At 34.1% G+C, this 14,368-nt stretch overlaps 3 protein-coding genes across 4 annotated transcripts; 2 read left to right on the forward strand and 1 right to left on the reverse strand.

Moving 5' to 3' along the window:
• Positions 1 to 214: 214 nt before the first annotated feature.
• On the forward strand, positions 215 to 1,545 carry LOC111405392. The gene is made up of 3 exons (XM_023034248.1): positions 215 to 442; positions 566 to 671; positions 1,037 to 1,545. Exons 1-3 carry the CDS (start codon positions 410 to 412, stop codon positions 1,180 to 1,182), a joined length of 285 nt encoding a protein of 94 aa, XP_022890016.1. The 5' UTR covers positions 215 to 409; the 3' UTR covers positions 1,183 to 1,545.
• Positions 1,546 to 6,304: 4,759 nt separating this feature from the next.
• LOC111406495 (uncharacterized mitochondrial protein AtMg00810-like) lies at positions 6,305 to 7,824 on the forward strand. The gene is made up of 3 exons (XM_023035909.1): positions 6,305 to 6,490; positions 6,581 to 6,640; positions 6,928 to 7,824. Exons 1-3 carry the CDS (start codon positions 6,305 to 6,307, stop codon positions 7,822 to 7,824), a joined length of 1,143 nt encoding a protein of 380 aa, XP_022891677.1.
• Positions 7,825 to 8,715: 891 nt separating this feature from the next.
• Positions 8,716 to 10,673, reverse strand: LOC111405393 (60S ribosomal protein L23a-like). 2 transcript variants are annotated; one of them, XM_023034249.1, is made up of 4 exons: positions 10,597 to 10,673; positions 10,460 to 10,503; positions 9,331 to 9,697; positions 8,716 to 9,061 (listed from the first exon to the last, which is right to left on the reverse strand). In XM_023034249.1, exons 2-4 carry the CDS (start codon positions 10,473 to 10,475, stop codon positions 8,977 to 8,979), a joined length of 468 nt encoding a protein of 155 aa, XP_022890017.1. In that variant the 5' UTR covers positions 10,476 to 10,503; positions 10,597 to 10,673; the 3' UTR covers positions 8,716 to 8,976. The 2 variants fall into 2 exon arrangements, with proteins under 2 accessions (XP_022890017.1, XP_022890018.1); XM_023034250.1 differs by lacking the exon at positions 10,597 to 10,673 and having other exon boundaries at positions 10,460 to 10,522.
• Between the last annotated feature and the right edge of the window lie 3,695 nt (positions 10,674 to 14,368).

Raw genomic sequence — 14,368 nt, forward strand, 5'->3', positions numbered from 1 at the left:
ATACCGCCTGTTTTACACCTCTAATCTACTGAAATGACTTTAACAAAGTGATCTTGATTACCTTACGGAATATTGCAACTTTAGTGTATTGAGCTGGTCTAGTTGTTGAGTATATGAGTCTAAAATTGGGGGCCCAATCATCACGTGGAGGGGGTGCTGGCTAATGTTAATCAATCCTACAAGGAGAAGACAAATAAATGATCATTCACAAATCTGCTCTAATCCCTTCTCCACCAATTATCCTTCATCTCCCACGTGGGACTTCTCCCCTCACCATACCATTTCTCTCCTTTCTTCACAACATAAAATTTTGATCCAATGCACTCTCTCTATACCTTCTCTATATATCTTGTAATTCTTATCATTGAGCTTCTATGTTTCATTAGGAAGATCATATCAGAATACTGTCATGGGGGACTCTACTGCTTCTTACATCCACATGGTAAGGTGACTCGACAATATTAAGAAAAGAAACTAAAATCTCGTGATAGTACTACTTCGTTCTTGACATGTTTTGAAGGTATGCTTATGCTGGATTTAAAACCGAAGCTTTGATGTGATTTAGGTACATCACCTTATAGAAAAGTGTTTGATCTTCAAAATGAGCAAAGAAGAGTGCATGGAAGCCCTTTCAAAGCATGCCAATATTCAACCAGTGATTACTTCAACTGGTTAGTTTATCTTAATCCCTTTCTCTGTCCATCACATGCATGAACCTAATATCCCGGTGCATAAAATCAGTCCATGCTACTTGCAGAATATGCTATCCACAGATTAAGAGTATTTCTGCATTATTTTCTCCCCCCAGAATGAGGGTTTTTGATAAACATATGCATAGAGTTTAAACTTTGCTTGCTCGAAGACTACAGGAGTTTCATTCCTCATCTGTTTGGTACACAGTTTTATTGGTCGTACAGTAGCAGAGAATTTTTCTTTCTCAATACTGTCAAATGTTATCGAATCCAGCATTTCATAAACTTTTAAGGTACAAGATATTGTTTACATGAATAGTCTTGATCTATAAGTTGGTTTGCAGTGTGGAACGAGTTAGAGAAAGAAAACAAAGAATTTTTCGAGACGTACTCTCAATCTCGAAGCAAGGAAGAAGATAGGATGTCTGAGACAGAAACAAGTGCTATGATCCAGAAGATGATATCAGATCATGATCATAACGAAAAATAACAAAATTTCATCAGAAAATTATCTAACAACCTTTGAGTTTTGGTTTTGATGCGAAGGTTAATGTTAATTTTCTTTTGCATCCAGCCAAACTTAAAGACAATTAGAGTACTATATATACTATATGGTCCCCTACTTTGAAATTCTATGGACATATTGTACTACGTGGTTCACTATCAGAATCATATATTCATGAAGTTTCCCCATCAATTAAAACGTGCCCATTAATTGGTAGTTCCTCAAGCATTGATCCTTGGCAGCTGTAATCTGATGAGTGATGACAAATCACTGTTACCACTTCCTTCTGATATGAATGAAACTCCTGTAAATTATAAATAAATCCATTCATGGTTTGTTCGAAATATATATTTCACGTTGTTTCCTTCAAGAAAATTTTTTCTCACTCTATTGTTGACGCAGTTGAGCAATTATCTCTCGAGTTTTTTAAGTATTGGAAGTAAGTGTAGACTTAATACCACTTCATCGATTCTCTGCATATATTTTCTATCTGCCCGGAATTTTTCCACTTCATGTAAAGAGTCTTGGAAATCGAGTTCATGTACGATTCAGTTTGTTGGTGTAGAAACTTAGTGCTCAATTTCTACTGAAATTTCCATTGTTTCACAGAAGACAGACGTTCAACAAAATTCAAACACTTAATGTGAGAGGCGAATCTATTTTAAGGATGCTTTGTAATATAAAGACCTGAGTTTGCAAATATGTTCTCTCTTTAGTGATTCTTAAATTTATTTTCTATTGTTCTTTTTCTATTTTGTTCTTTCCATAATTACTCTTAACATTTCATATCATCTCATTATCTTACTCTAAGAACCAATTCATTGTTCGTTCCAATGAATCATTATCCTGAAGGCCCATTAGTCATGTAGTTAATCATCATAAAATATCATAAATCAATAAGAACTAACCAATTGGACATTGTATTTACAGTTGATTTCTTGAATGATAAAAAAACCTTTTGAAAATAGTAATCCCTTCCTTTGATCCTCAATACCTAACCTCCTTCCTTTTCTTGCTTTGTTAAAAGCTCACAAGAAGATAAAAGAGAGAGAAGAGAGTCGGAGAGTGGGAATGGTTATCAAAAATGACATTTGACCTTTCATTTCTGCAGTAAAAATCTGAGAAATGATGAAATAACACATATTGAACCTTTTAGTTATTTGTTATGCTGGATTTTTGTATTTTCATTGCTGATTTGGATTATTTGCGACCTAGATTATGTGTACATTACCTTGGATTTCGTTCGGATATGTGTTTTTGCCGTTTGAATTTTGTATAAGATGTAAACCTTTAACGATTCTAGTCGCTACTTCAAACGATCATGGTGAAGTGTACTAGTTCGACTTTCTGAATGAAACCACTCGGGTTTGGAAATCGGACAAGTTTCATATCAACGAGACTTTGGAATTATTGCGACCAAAACAATTATAGAATTAGCTATGGTTATTCTTTTGAACTGCATCGATGTTACCTTGAGAACTGTTGACATTACGTTCGTTAATCAATTTGGGATAAATCTTAAACTTTGGATATGTTGTCCGTGTACGAAATATATCTTTATTGTACGAAATGTAACTTGAATCTTTTGAAAACTTCCGCTAGGCAATAAATGAATTCTCCTAAACTGGCCTCTTATGGCAGTTAGCTTGAGACACCGAACACTAGAAAATACGAAATAGTAACACGCACAGGGTTGCAAAACTTGAGTACCCATAAACCAAATTTGCTCTTAATTTTCAAAACTATACACACGCACTTATTTAACAAATAATCGTGATATTTAATTTAACTCAATTCAACATTCAATATCTTATAGATCTAAATTGGTTATAACGAATTATCTCATAATCTTAATGAAATATATATTAAGCATTGGATAGATTAAAACTAAAGGTCAAAATTATTTATTCTAGAAATTTAAATGAAGTTAAAAACAAAATATATGAAATAAGTAAAAATCTTGAAATTGTTCACTAAGAATAAGATGTTCTATGGGGGATATCCATAACTTTTGATCAACAAGATAAATGCAAATTGAACGTCGTCATTGTCGAGATTCTCTTATATTACTTTCAAACTTATTGAGTCATATTAACATAGGGGTATTTGAGTCTTAGCACCTACAGCCATGTATATATATACACTCGTGTATCTATATCATTTTGGAATTGAGAAGTGAATAACAAAATTTTTCCCGCCATTTTCTTTTCTCTCCAAGTTCTAGAATCTCCTTCTTCATCAACTTATCATGGTATCAGAGCAGTGAAGTTCCCTGCGATGGCGAACAAATCCAGTGCTGAAACAGAGATTCAAAACCAGACAAAGCAAGCTGGTTCATCAACTTATTCATCTGCTGTAGAAACGATGACCGGAGACGTGATTCCTCTTGTCAATCGATTGATCAGTGATCCGAGCAGTCCGTATTACCTCCACTATGGGGACAATACATGTATGCAGCTCATCTCTGTGATGCTTAATGAAGATAATTATGCGACGTGGAGTCGTGCGGTGGTGATGGCACTCAATGTGAAAAACGAGGAGGGCTTCATTGACGGATCGATCGTCAAACCTCCATTGGATGATCCTCTTTATGGAGCTTGGAGGAGATGTAATCATGTGGTTTCCTTTTGGATTATCAACTCCATTCCGAAGGAGTTATACCCCAGTGTGATGCACAAAGATTCGGCGAGGCAAATCTGGATTGAACTCAAGGACTGCTATAGCCAAGGTAATGGACCTCGTATATATGAACTGAAGAAGCAAATTGCTTCGATTACTCAAGGAAATTGCTCTGTCAATTATAGACCGGAAGTCAACAATACCAATTATAAGTTTGAAGATCAACAATGCAGTTTCTTATGGGTTTAGATGAACATTTCTCTAGTGTGAGAAGCCAAATATTGTTGATGGATCTATTATCCCCTCTCAACAAGGTATTTGCTCTAATCCTACAAGATGAGAGGCCAAAGGAAGTTGTTGGTAAAAGACAACAACAATTTGATGCAAAGGCTTTTGCCAGTAGACTGATTTTCAATTCCAATAATAATAAAAGAGCTAGTACATTACAAAGAAGGGAGAAACCAATGTGTAGCCACTGTGGAATGCTTGGGCATCTTAAGGGAAAATGCTACAAGCTAATTGGTTATCCTCCAGGTCACAAACTTTCTAAAGGAAAATGTCCAGTTGCAAATGCTGTTAGTGAAGCGTCTCAGGTTAATAATTCAGAAGTAATGAATGCTATCTCCAGCCTCACTATTACACTTGATCAATGCCAACAAATTCTAGCTGTGTTGGCACCACAGTTATAGGGATAAACTTGCAATTTGCGGCCAACAGCTTGAAGATATGATATCTCCCTCGTCCTCAATGCCTGATGCATTTGCCTTCTCAGGTAATCTCGCACGCTCTAATGTCCTTGTACTTGCAGATAAGTGGATCATAGACACGGGACCTTCAGAACACAATGTTTGTTCTCTTAAACATCTAACCACTGTGAATGCCAAAATTAATGGATTTGTAAGATTACCCGATGGTAGTACTGCTGATGTTACACGCACAGGGACAGTGAAGTTATCTGCTACTTTGATTCTGACAAATGTTTTAGTTGTGCCATGCTTTAAATTTAATCTGATATCTGCCAGCAAATTGACACTTAAGCACAACTGCTTCTTGATATTCATCCACAATTGTTGTTTTGTTCAGGATCTTTCGACATGGATGACGATTGGAGTAGGCAAGCTTGAAGATACACTCTACCATTTTCAGCGTTCTGGACATCAAAGCAATGAAAATACTTCACTCAAATCTCTACAATTTCCATACAATAATTATGCTTCATCTTCGAAATGTAATAAAGAAAGTCCTGTTGTTTGTACCTCAATGAACACTAATGCTGTCAAAACAAACATTGATGTTTGGCACTGTCGATTGGGACATATTCCTGTTTCCAAACTGTCTCTTTTACATAAGTTGATTTCTGCCATCACTTTTAATGAACACTTGCATTTCTCTATCTGTCCCATGGCTAAACAACAAAGATTACCATTTCAGCATAGTGAGACAAAAACTTCCAAGGCATTTGAGCTCATACATTGTGATATTTGGGGGCCATATTCAACTCCTACCTTGGATGGCGCTAAATATTTTTTAACAATTGTAGACGATTATAGTCGTATGACTTGGACCTATCTCATGTGAGACAAATCTCAAACCCGATCCATCATTCAATCTTTCTTTTGCTTGATTCAAACACATTTTCATTGCAATATAAAATACCTCAAATCAGACAATGGATCTGAATTTCTCATGACTGATTTCTTCCACTCCAAAGGTGTTATACACCAAGTAAGTTGTGTGGAAATACCACAACAAAATGGTGTAGAGGAGCGAAAACACCAACATATTCTTAACATTGCTAGAGCCATTAAATTTCAAGCCAAATTACCTCACAAATTCTGGGGGGGACTGCATTCTCACTGCTACGCATCTTATTAATCGAACTCCAACCACAATTCTCAATAACAAATCTCCTTATGAGCTTCTATATCAAACTAAGCCATCATATACTCACCTTAGAGTTTTCGGTTACCTTTGTTATGCTTCCACTCTTAAGAAACATTGAACCAAATTTGATCCGAGAGCTATGGCCTGTATTTTTCTTGGGTATCCCTATGGCATGAAGGCCTACAAGTTGTACAACCTTCAAACAAATACCACTTTCATTTCCAGAGATGTTTCTTTCCATGAGACAATATTTCCTTTTCATCACCCTCACCTTCTCAATTTTCTTTCCTGGCCTAAAGATATTCCACATCCCAGTCAGACTTTATTTTCGATACAGTCACATCAGTATGTTGACATTCCACTCACCACCTCAGATTCAGCCACCACAAACATTCATTCTTCATCATTATCTGATCAACCTTCTCCCTCAACATCACATATTTCACAAGGAAAAGCCTCATTTGAGATAACTTCATCAGAAACATATCCTCAACCATGTCTCACACCTCCCCACAGATCTACTAGACCCAAGCATCCTCCGTCCTATCTTCAAAATTATCATTGCAACCTGGTGTCACAGATGCTTCCATCTCAATCAGATTCCATGGAGAAAGGACCTGAATCTGGAAGGCAGTATCCCTTATCAAACTGGTTGAGTTATAATAGATTGTCTCCTTCACAGAGAAAGTACACATTAGCACTATCCACCATCTATGAGCTTCAATCCTTTGCCGAGGCATCTCAACATCCAGATTGGTGTCAAGCCATAGATACAGAGTATCAGGCTCTTGTTTCAAACAACACTTGGACATTGGCCAGCTTCCAGCACATAAAAAACCAGTGGATTGTAAATGGGTTTTCAAAGTAAAATTGAATTCAGATGGGACAGAGGAAAGGAAAAAGGCCCGACTTGTGGCTAAGGGCTTCACACAACAAGCTGGTTAAGACTATGAGGAAACGTTTTCACCTGTTGCCAAGCTCGTTACGGTGAAAACTCTTTTGGCCGTTGCAGCCAAGAAAAAGTGGCATCTTTATCAATTAGACATTAACAATGCCTTTCTTCATGGTGAACTAGATGAAAAAGTCTACATGATGATGCCTCCAGGTTTTGAGCAACAGGGGGAGAATGGAGAAAAATTAGTTTGCAAATTAAACAAGTCCATATATGGACTCAAACAGGCATCGCGCCAATGGAATACCAAGTTGACTGCCTACATTTTGTCATAGGGCTTTAAGCAATCAAAATCTGATTACTCCTTATTTAGCAAACAAAATGGCCGCTCTTTTACTATGCTACTTATCTACGTAGATGATATTATCATAGGTGAAAATAATTTACATTATATTGAGGAGTTCAAGAAGAAATTGAATGATCAATTCAAGCTCAAGGACTTGGGGATTTTAAAGTATTTCCTAAGGCTGGAGATAGCTAGAACTTCCAAAGGCATATCCATTTGTCAAAGAAAATATGCTTTAGAAATATTGACAGATGCTAGTTATCTTGGGGCTAAACTAGCAAAAAGTCCTTTGCCACACAATCTGAAGTTAAGCAAGGATGGAGGAGAAGCTATTGCAGATGCTAGTTTAGTGGGAAGGATACAATACTTAACAATAACGAGGCCTAATCTATCAAATGCGGTGCAGGTCCTCGGTCAGTTTCTTGAATTACCGAAGCGGGCTCATTTGGAAGCAGCCCATCATGTGTTAAGATACTTCAAGGGAATGCCTGGACAAGGTTTATTCTTTGATGGCAAATCTGATTTACAGCTTAAGGGGTTCTACGATGCAGATTGGGTCGCATGTTTAGATACAAGAAGATCTGTCACCGGTTATTGCATATTTTTGGGAAATTCATTAGTATTTTGGAAATCTAAGAAGCAACATACGATCTCTAGATCATCAGCCAAAGCAGAATATAGGTCAATGGCAGCTGCAGTTTGTGAGTTGAGCTGGTTGAAAAATATATTAAGTGACTTAAGTGTTACGCATTCTAAAGCTGCATTACTTTTCTGTGACAACCAATCAGCTATACATATAGCAAGCAATCCGATCTTTCATGAAAGAACGAAGCACATAGAAATTGATTGTCACCTTGAAAGAGACAAAGTACAAGCAGGAGAGTAAAAATGCTACATACAACTTCACAAAATCAACTTGCAGACCTGCTAACTAAACCTATGGGAGGAGCAAAATTAAAGTCTTTGTTAGACAAGATGGGGATATCCCATCTTGAAGGGGAGTATTGAGCCATGTTAACATAGGGGTATTTAAGTCATTGCACACATTCTATTTGAGTCTTAGCACTTGCAGCCATGTATATATATATACACTCATGTATCTGTATCATTCTGGAATTGAGAAGTGAATAACAAAATTTTTCCCTCCATTTTCTTCTCTCTCCAAGTTCTAGAATCTCCTTCTTCATCAACTTATCAAAACTACATTGTGAAATCTAAAAGAGACTTGGAATGAGGGAAAGAACCTCTAGAAAAAGAAACATTTAGAAAAGGTGAAGAACTGACGAGTAATAAGAAGCGAAGACTTCCCTGAAAAAGGTTAAAAAAAAGTCAATACCTCAAGACAAGGTTAAAAACTGTTCAATAAAGACAACCTTGAAAAAGGTCAAGTATTGGTTGATAAATGAAACACTTTAACAAAGTTTATGAACGATCAATATAAAAAGGGAAAAACTTATGTCATAAAAAAAGGAAAGGGGGGGAAACCTTGTGAATAAGGTCGTAAATGGGCAGGTAAGAAAAGATGAAAACCTCAAGAATAAGGTCATGAATGGCATATAAAATAAAGAGAAATATTATGACAAACTTTTATAAAAATCTACTGAAAATCTGATTTTTACCTAAACCAAACAGGGAATGTATATACATATATTTTTATAAAACTGATTTCAAATATAAAATTTTCCCACAGGCATACAAGTTTTAAAATTCAGTGAAAATTTAATAAAAATTGCTGAGTCAAAACACATTTTCTACATACAGCGTGAAATCATCAAACTAAACAAAAGGTTAAACCATATGTTAAATTGCAACAATACGAATGCACAAGGTTTAGGCTAAAAAGGAATACTGGTAAACCAAAACATTCAGGCAAGAAAATGCCAAGAGGAAGTTCCAAAAGTAGGAATTGGAGATTGAGCTCTAGACAATATCCAATATCACCAGAATAAAAGTAAAACAGTGCTAATGATCACAACTAACAATGCTTGATTACCAAGTATTTTTCTTCTTACAAACTAAAATAATAAATCAATAAAGCTTAGATGATCCCAATCTTGTTAGCCACGTCCAAAGCATCATAATCTGGAGTCAACCGAACATATGCTTTCTTGGTTCCATCAGGCCTGTATCACAAGACAAACGAGATTAATTATCTTTGAAAATGCTTTAAGAATGAAATAGAATAAAAAAGGAGATGAAGAGCATAAACAAGGTATCATATCTCCATCAAAAACAAATCATCAATAACTTCTGGGATTAAAACTACTTAAAGCATCTTATTCTGGATTGTGATGACGAGTTCAACAATGTGCAAGAAACCATAAAATTTCCAGGTGTATCACATGTGAATTTCAAACGCAATGTCGGCTCTAATAAGTTAAGAACAAATTACCTGATCAAAGTATTCACTTTCTTGGTCTGAATGTCATACATCTTCTTTACCGCATCTTTGATCTTCTTCTTGTCAGCACGGATGTCAACAATGAAAACCAAGGTGTTATTATCCTCAATCTTTTTCATAGCAGACTCAGTGGTCAAAGGATATTTGAGGATTTGGTAGTGGTCCAATTTGTTCCTTGGAGGAGCACTGATGCGTGGATACTTGGGGTTTCTGTCCTTCTTCAATGTCTTGGGCCTGTGGAATGTAACCTTTGTGATTATCTTCTTTGATTTCTTCTTGATTGTTGAAGAGCCTGCTCTCACAGCCTTGGCAGTCTTCAAGGCCTGAGCCTTAGGATCAGCCTTCTTTGTACTGTCCACTGTGAAGCAAATGCAAGGATAAGATACATAACAAATGCATTTATCATACAGCAAGAATAATAGATTTTTTAGATATTAAGGCTCAAAAAATAAATGTAAATCATTATTACGAGGATAGAAAATTAGAAAATTCAACTTATATAGCGGGTTTAAGGAGGTTCTTTAACCAGTTAATAACATGGAATCTCAATTTAAATAGCTCCTATGGATTAAATGTACCATTGTGAAGAAACATCTCAGATCAAAAGAACTATAGCTCCTGCAAGAAACAGAGTTCTGGGCATGGCACTTGTCAACATTTCAAATCTATAGCCCATGAAGATGAACAAACGCCATCATTTTCTTAGTGCACAACTAGACAAATTTCACCTCACTAATAATTTGGACCAAGTTCAATTAATTAATGCCAGGAAATCCTATTTAACAATCCCAGGAAACACCACGAAATAACATGCTTTAACCAAGTGACCACCTTAAGAAAACAAATCATAAAACCCCTATATCTCTCAGATCCGGAAGTTTTTTAAATCTTCCGTTCATTTACGAAAGAAAAATAAAACGTTGTCAATATAACAGAGTGCATATAAACCCAGAACTTGCAACTAAATTTGCAATTTTTTTACTAATAATATACAACAAATTAAAGCTTAACCCACATTAATCAGCGCTAATTACTATACCTTCCTAAACTTTACAATACAATATAATGATCCACATAAACACCAATAAATAAGATAAAAACTACAACGTTAAACACATACCTTTAGCAGGAGCCATTGTTAAATACTGCTAACACAAACCCTACCTGTTAAAACAGAATTCAACTAACATTTTCAATAATAAATCGAACCACAGTTACATTCTAACATAGAAATGAAATTGTATGCAAGTTTCGAACCTGGAGAGAGAGAAAGGATTGCTGCCCGTGCAGCTAGGGTTTTGATATTGATATATAGTGGTACTGGTTTTGGGCGATTTGACCTAATTTGGGCTATTTGGGTCCAACAAACCTAATTTGTTGGGTAACCTAGTCAATGGGCCGGCTCGCTATAAAATCCCAATCATGTTGGGTTGATTATTAGTCAGAGAAGGAGAGTGATTTTTCTTTTTATAAATAAATAAATAAAGACTTAGGGTGTATTTGAGCCCATTATTGGGCATTATAATGAGATAATAGTATTTTTTTTGAAAAATAAGTGGTTGAAAAAATTTTGATTTACGTGTAATATTATTTTATTGAAGATTGTGTGGTTAAAAGTAGGAGAGAGAAAATTTTAATTTAGGGCTTGTTTGAGCTACATTATTCTAAAAAAATACATTTTTAAACAGTGATTTAACATCATTTCAATCACATATTTTTCAATAAAATAATATTACACGCAAATAAAAAAAATCATTATTTGTTAACCACATATTTTCCATAAATACACTATTCAAGAATGCATTATTACCATAATAATGTGGCTCAAACACCCTTTTAATGTAATGAGAAATAATGGGGTTCAAACGGAGGCTTAATGGAATCTATTCGTAATTTTTAAACAAGAATTGGGATTCCATACGCAGTTTTTCCTTCATTTTGAGTTCCTGCGTTTTTGTTTATTTAAAGAAGAGGACAAATTCATCATTTTACAGAGAAAATGACAAAAGATGATTTATAATTAAGTGAAATGTTGAGGACGTCTAGTATTAAAAAATAGATTGAAAGTGAATTGGTAATAGTTTGTAAAGATTGGGAATGAAAAGTGCAAAATTTCCTAATTGTAGTTCAGTTGCCTCTGGTCACGATTCGATTTAGGATGTTTTCACATCAAAACACTTAAAGTGGCTTGAAAAAGTTTCAAACCAAATTAAACCACTTTAATTTTTAAACCAAATCAATCCAAATCACTTTTTTTCGGTTTGAGTCGGATTAAAATCATGGCTTAACGAAAATATATATAATCGAATAAGTTAAATCATAATCATTCGGGTCCGTTTGATTGAAAGAATGAAATTTTGGTGGAAAGAAAATGAATTTCAAGGAATTGAATTGTTTATAACTTATTTTAATGGGAATTATCAATTAAATGTGTTTGATTTGTATAATTTTTCACCTGAAAAATGTTGAAATTTTGGATCTTTTGATATTTGTTTGTTTTATTTTTCATGAAAATTGTCAATTAAATGGATAGAATTTGTTACAATTGTGATAGAATTTATTTTCATTGTCAAAAAAATTAAAAATAAAAAATAGTGGAAAATTGATTTCCCACCAAATCCATGTGAACTGATTTTCCACAAAACCAAAGAAAAATGGTCACATAGATGGAAAATGAATAGCCAAGAAAATTATTACAATCAAACAATGAAAAATGTAAAAAATTCCTCAAAACAAACAGGCCCTTAGTCTAAGATTTTACGTTAAAACATAAATATATCATTAAAAATATTAAAATTCAAAGTTATATAATTTTAATCGTTTTAATGCAACGACACGATAGAAATATTTTAACATGTTAGTAGATACTAATTGGCGCAACATTTTTAATTATAACATATAATTCATTCTCTCCATAAAGGTACGAATATAACGCATGAATTCAATGGTTATAATTAAGTCATATAACACAACTAATAAAATAAAATGAATAGTAACATCAAATACGTAATGCCTTCTATAACTTTTTGTAAATAATTCAATACTTCTACCTCATCCAAATATTTTCGAGATATCAAATACGATAGTATCTTCTATTTTTTTGTAAATCATTCAGTGTTTATACCTCATCCAAATATTGACGAAATACCAAACACGATGGTACCTTCTATAATTTTTTCGTAAATCATTCAATGCTTCTAATTCATTCAAATATTGATGAATATGATTCAATAGTAGTTGTTCGTCATTTCACCTAATTTGAGAGGTTTACATTTATAATCGTGATGACTGTATTTGGATATAATTTAATTAATATATTGGGTTGTATACTTGTCTATTTAAGAATGGAGTTTAATTAGGTTATGTTTATATGAATGTATATTTTTAACCGTGATATGCTTTGTTTTAATCAGGTCAGATAATATTTAAATAAATTTATTTTCGTATTTTTTATGTAGACGGGTTAATGGTTTAAAACGATTTGCAAATATTGAAACTTAAACCGAATCACTTCAAAGTGGATTGTTCGGTTCAAAATCAAAATGTTCATGGATCCACTTGGATCCAAACCAATGATTACAATTTGATTTTGTGGTTTGCCGATTTGTCGTTTAGCCCTAGTCACAATTACCTTTCTAAGCCCACGATTGATGTAGATAAAAATTATATTTTATAGTAAATTTTGATAAAAGTTGATAAAATTTGTTATTAAATACGTGATTAAACTAATTGATGATTTTAATTTAGAATTTTATCAATATTTTAAACTACACCAAATAGGGGTTAAGGCAGGGGCACCCAATAAAGGCTCGGTGCAGGCATCTGAGCTTTTGGCCACCCCTATTAAGAATAACAACCAACTATTAAGCAAAGTGCATCTTGTTTCCATACTTGGCCCATGGGTTTGCCTTCATTTGCAGCTTCATCTATCTCATCCTCATCTTCAATCGGGCTTTCATGGTGCTTGTGTTGGAATTTTTCGTGTTGGATCGGATCAAACTCGTTTAGTCTCTTGATTAATTAATCACTTGTCGTTTACATTCAAAAGAAGATAGTATGTCTGTAGAAAGGGTTTGAAGGATTCTAGTTGTCACCAAATTTTTGAACTGATTCGAACCGATTCTTTCATTTAGCTTAAAGCGTAAATTAGATGGAGTTTTGTTCTTAACTAGAGAGCAGAATTACTTTTGCATAGAGTTGTTAGAATTGGGAATGAAAAATCCTTGTATGGGAATTTATGTAAGCCCCCCCCGCCTCTCCCCCCGCTTGTCATACATGCATATACATGGGTATGCATGATGATTTATGTCCATGTACATGAGAGACCATAAAAAGACAGTGAAAATTTGTTGATATCTCAAAATAATGATAGTAACTTACTTTTGAATTCTGTGATACAAATTAATTATTAAATTTGACCTAAATTTTAATAAAATCTTTTAGCCATATGAAACGAAGGCTAAATTTTTACAAAGGAATTGTCACAGCATATAAATTTTACGATTGTATTTCATTTTTAGTATAATATTTATATTATAATGTTGTTGTTATTTTTTTAACTTTTACTAATATCAGCCGCATTGGAATAATTTTCTGGGTTCATCCCTGGGTTACGGGTTTCAATTATGTTCCTAACAAAGGAGGGGATCCATTGTCTTTAAATTATAGTTGTGGCATTCATTGTCTTTGAATTTAAAGTAGTGATCTCAGTTTAGATTTTTGTAGTTTTCATAATTCAAAACAATATTATTGAGTTAGGTTAGTAAAACGAGTTTTGCCAGACGTACGTAGTGCAGAATCTCCTTCTTTCACGCATTGATTGGAAAAACAACTCGCAATATTGGCTTAGTGTTTGTAAAAAAATTAACCAAAATTTGTTGCTGATTAAGGACGACGAAAAATGAAAATACAACCATCTTTTATTTATATTCATCCAATTAGATCCAATGAAGCACACATGTTTTTGAATTTCAAAAACTTTCGAGCATCAGAAAAAAGATTAGTGAAAAAGCAAGAGTCGAATAATCTT

This window comes from Olea europaea, chromosome 12, assembly GCF_002742605.1.
Source record: "Olea europaea var. sylvestris chromosome 12, O_europaea_v1, whole genome shotgun sequence".
Classification (NCBI taxonomy): Eukaryota; Viridiplantae; Streptophyta; class Magnoliopsida; order Lamiales; family Oleaceae; genus Olea; species Olea europaea.